General features: G+C 39.2%; 1 protein-coding gene across 1 annotated transcript in view; it reads right to left on the minus strand.

The window, feature by feature from the left end:
* Positions 1–3,411, minus strand: part of SEZ6 (seizure related 6 homolog) — a 373,229-nt gene that overhangs the window by 23,909 nt on the left and 345,909 nt on the right. The window contains exon 11 of the mRNA XM_072417567.1: positions 3,357–3,407. Coding sequence (XP_072273668.1) covers positions 3,357–3,407 — 51 coding nt within the window. The remainder of the gene's footprint in view (positions 1–3,356; positions 3,408–3,411) is intronic.

A 3,411-nucleotide genomic window follows, 5' to 3' on the forward strand; every position in this document is an offset into this window, starting at 1 on the left:
ACATGATTGTGTGTTTTCAAACATTTTTTATATTCATTATATCTACTAGACCCCTATTCGGACATATTTCTGTAAGTTACAGGTCTACAATTTAAAAAACAAATGTCATGAAAAACAGTGTAACGCTTTTGGTACAGAAATCTAGACCTCAGTGTAACGCCCAGGTGGTTAATAATAATAAATAAATAACAAAAATAGCAAAAATCTTACTTCATATAGCTAGCTTTAGTATTTGTATTTTGCTATTTTTATATAAACAAAGATGACAAAATCCTTACAGTTTTCTTTCAGCTGTTTTTTTTCCTAGCTATCTATTACTAAAACCCAATGAAAGCTGAAGTCATACTGCTACCTATTAGGACAGATGGTGACGATGATGCTTAAACAACCAAAATTTCCTGGCTGATCGCTATTGTCTTAGTCTGTGACAAACTAGCGTCTGCATGGAGGACTTGCATATTTGTAGGAAGATTGTTGATAAGAATGATTGCTTTGTTGTCCATGCACAACTGTTCAGCGTTGCCTCTACCAACAATGTTACAGGAATACGCTCTCCTTTAAGGAGCCTATACTGTGCTTCATATATTATACATTATTTACACAATAAAATATAATAATAATATAAGATTGTTTTACGACTCATGTTAATGGTCAATAACATGTATGGATGCTTTAACCTTTTATTACCATAATTTTAGTTTTACTGTAATGGCACTAAAAATCCTATATGCAAGTGAGAAGCTCCACTTCTGAAATATATCCACTTCAGAAGAACAAAAAAGATGGGTGCTAGAGATCTCATACATTGGGGCCTTGTGGTGCCATTTAGTCATGTCTACAACCAAACTGAGGTGAGGTTATGAAGCAGTTAGTGCTGTTACTCATCCTTGGCCACCCAAAGAGAATGAATAGGGGCGGCAGTGAGTGATTCAGTACTGCTCAATGTCAGTGTCTGTAAAGTTTTCAAGCACTGGTTCCTAGAGCCAGCACAACCACTAGAAGTTGCATGGGAATGTCCTTTCGGGCATGGATGTCTGTTTTCTATTGCAGAGTTTTTTCTTCTGAGTTTGTTCTGGCAAAACAGAAAGTAAGAGGAGATGTCTACAAAGAATGGAAGTCATCTCTCTAACAGTTGCTACTAAACAAGTGACCCCACTGGAAAATTTCCTGTCCACTGTTCTGACAGTGACATATCAAACTTTTTAAAATTTCATCTATTTTCGAGTATGAGTAATAATGGTCACATGACTAAAGAGGAGTTTATGGCCCAAAAACATATTTTTCTGTTGAGGTGCATTTAGATAACAGGTGTACAAGTATGAGAACATTGGGAGGCATAGTGGCTAAGTGGTTAGCACTCTGGCCTTTGCAGCGCTAGGTCCCAGATTGAAATCTCGGCAAGGACACGATGTGTATGGAGTTTGCTTGTTCCCCCGTGTTTCCAAGGGTTTCACCGGGGAACTCCGGTTTCCTCCCACATTCTAAAAACATGCTGTTTGGTTAATTGGCTTCTCCTCAAATTGACCTTAGACTGTGGTAGGGACATTAGTTTGTGAGCCTCTTTGAGGGACAGTACTGGTAATAATAGAAATACATTGCAGAGCCATTCATTTTGATGAAATCCCAATGAAGAAGAAATTTACTAAGTACACTAAGGAAGAATACACAATAATCAGTATTTGCTTATCCTAAAGTTCAGCTTTGTTTTTTGTTTTACTAATGGAATCTTTAATTATATTTGGACCTTGTGATTTTAGTTTGGGGGTTAAGAGGCCATCAGATAATTGTACTCATGTTTAGGTGGAAGGTCCTCCTTTAAAAATAGCATCTTTGTAGTATGATGTCACAAACAAATATATGTGAATGAATCCTCAAGCTAACATCTCGGAAGAATCTAATGATTACTACAGTTTTGTCCCCATAATTTCTTGTATATTGGCATTTTTTAAAAAAAAATGAAAAATGGCAACACAACATAGATAATTTAATCTGCTAAAATAGTGTTATGATCTTCCTCTAACCTCCATAAGTAGCTTGATAATGAAAAAACTGTTGTAATTTTAGCTCCACCAGACCAGAGACCAAAAGCACTTTGATGCAATTTTCTGCTACAGGAATGAATCAGTAAGCCCAAGCTGTTGAGTGGGGAGGAGTAAGGAGTATAGCGGAGGGTTAGGTAGGTGGAAAGCATATTTTCACTTAGATGAGACCAATTAAAGCTCTCAGGCAGCCTAATTAGCCGGTAGATTTCTCTTTCATCCCAACTTCATTCAGGCCTTTTTCATCTACAGATGTGTTCATTAAAGATGATTTTAACTCTTCCTATCGTTTCATGATTGCCATACAAAGCTTTTTATTTCCCGGCAAAGAATGTAAACTTGACCTTCTATTTGTTATGGTGGATACGGAGCACTGGAAACCATTGTCACTTATTAAATGGAATAAAAGCAGACGTGGGCCGTCACTTTCCTGCAGTGGGTGGTTCCCTATTAGTAATCATGTTAAACTGGATTTAAATCAAAATATGTTTTCAATCAGTATCAATTCATAGCTGTATAATTGGCTCAGTCAGGTGCTGTGACAGGAGGAAATGAATCACACCGACTGAGATATCAATCCATCAGTCTTTCCTACTTTCACTGCATGCCTAAATAGATCTGCAAAAAGCTTCAACTAAATCATAGCGCAGATGCCAAGCTCTATTAGGCAGATGCTGTTCACATAGCACAGACATTGTTAGTAAATAAGGTAAATCTGTGTTCACTTTGAATACCAAACAATATACCAGAGAGTTTAAAAAAAAAATAGTTTTTGCTAGCAAATATTTGGTTGATTGAAGTTTCTCTTACACATATCATGCATTATGGACATTCATGTCTATTAACTCAGGAGTCCCTAACCCCTGGTCCACTAGTGGGCCGTGGCTGTCTGACGTGTGGCTCCCGCTGGTGCACCCCCCCATGGGGTTAGGAGAAGGACCCTGCTTGGGGGGGAGCACACCAGCCAGAGCCAAGGACCACATCTCTCAGAGATATCGCAGGCTCAGGGTGGTGGGTGGGTTGTGTCTCGCCCCTGCGATAGGAGAGTGGGTGGTTTCTGGCATCATGACATCACACTGGGGGAAGTGTCTTCCCCTTTGATTGACACATGGCTCCCCTCGCATGCATGGTTCAAAGTCTGTGAGATTGGTGGTCCGTGAGCCCCAAAAAGGTTGGGGACCACTGCATTAACTAGTCCGTTATTGCTGCAATGCATAGTATAGATGTAAAAAGACCCTTAGTATTAACCAGCTGCCACATGGAGACATACTGATGGAATGCTCAGGCAGTAATTTATTTATCAGTGTTACCTCTTACCCCTTTCACATGAGGGCAGATCTCCACTCCACGTGAGATCCCACTGACACATAAG

The sequence above is a fragment of the Pyxicephalus adspersus genome, chromosome 1, assembly GCF_032062135.1.
Source record: "Pyxicephalus adspersus chromosome 1, UCB_Pads_2.0, whole genome shotgun sequence".
Lineage (NCBI taxonomy): Eukaryota > Metazoa > Chordata > Amphibia > Anura > Pyxicephalidae > Pyxicephalus > Pyxicephalus adspersus.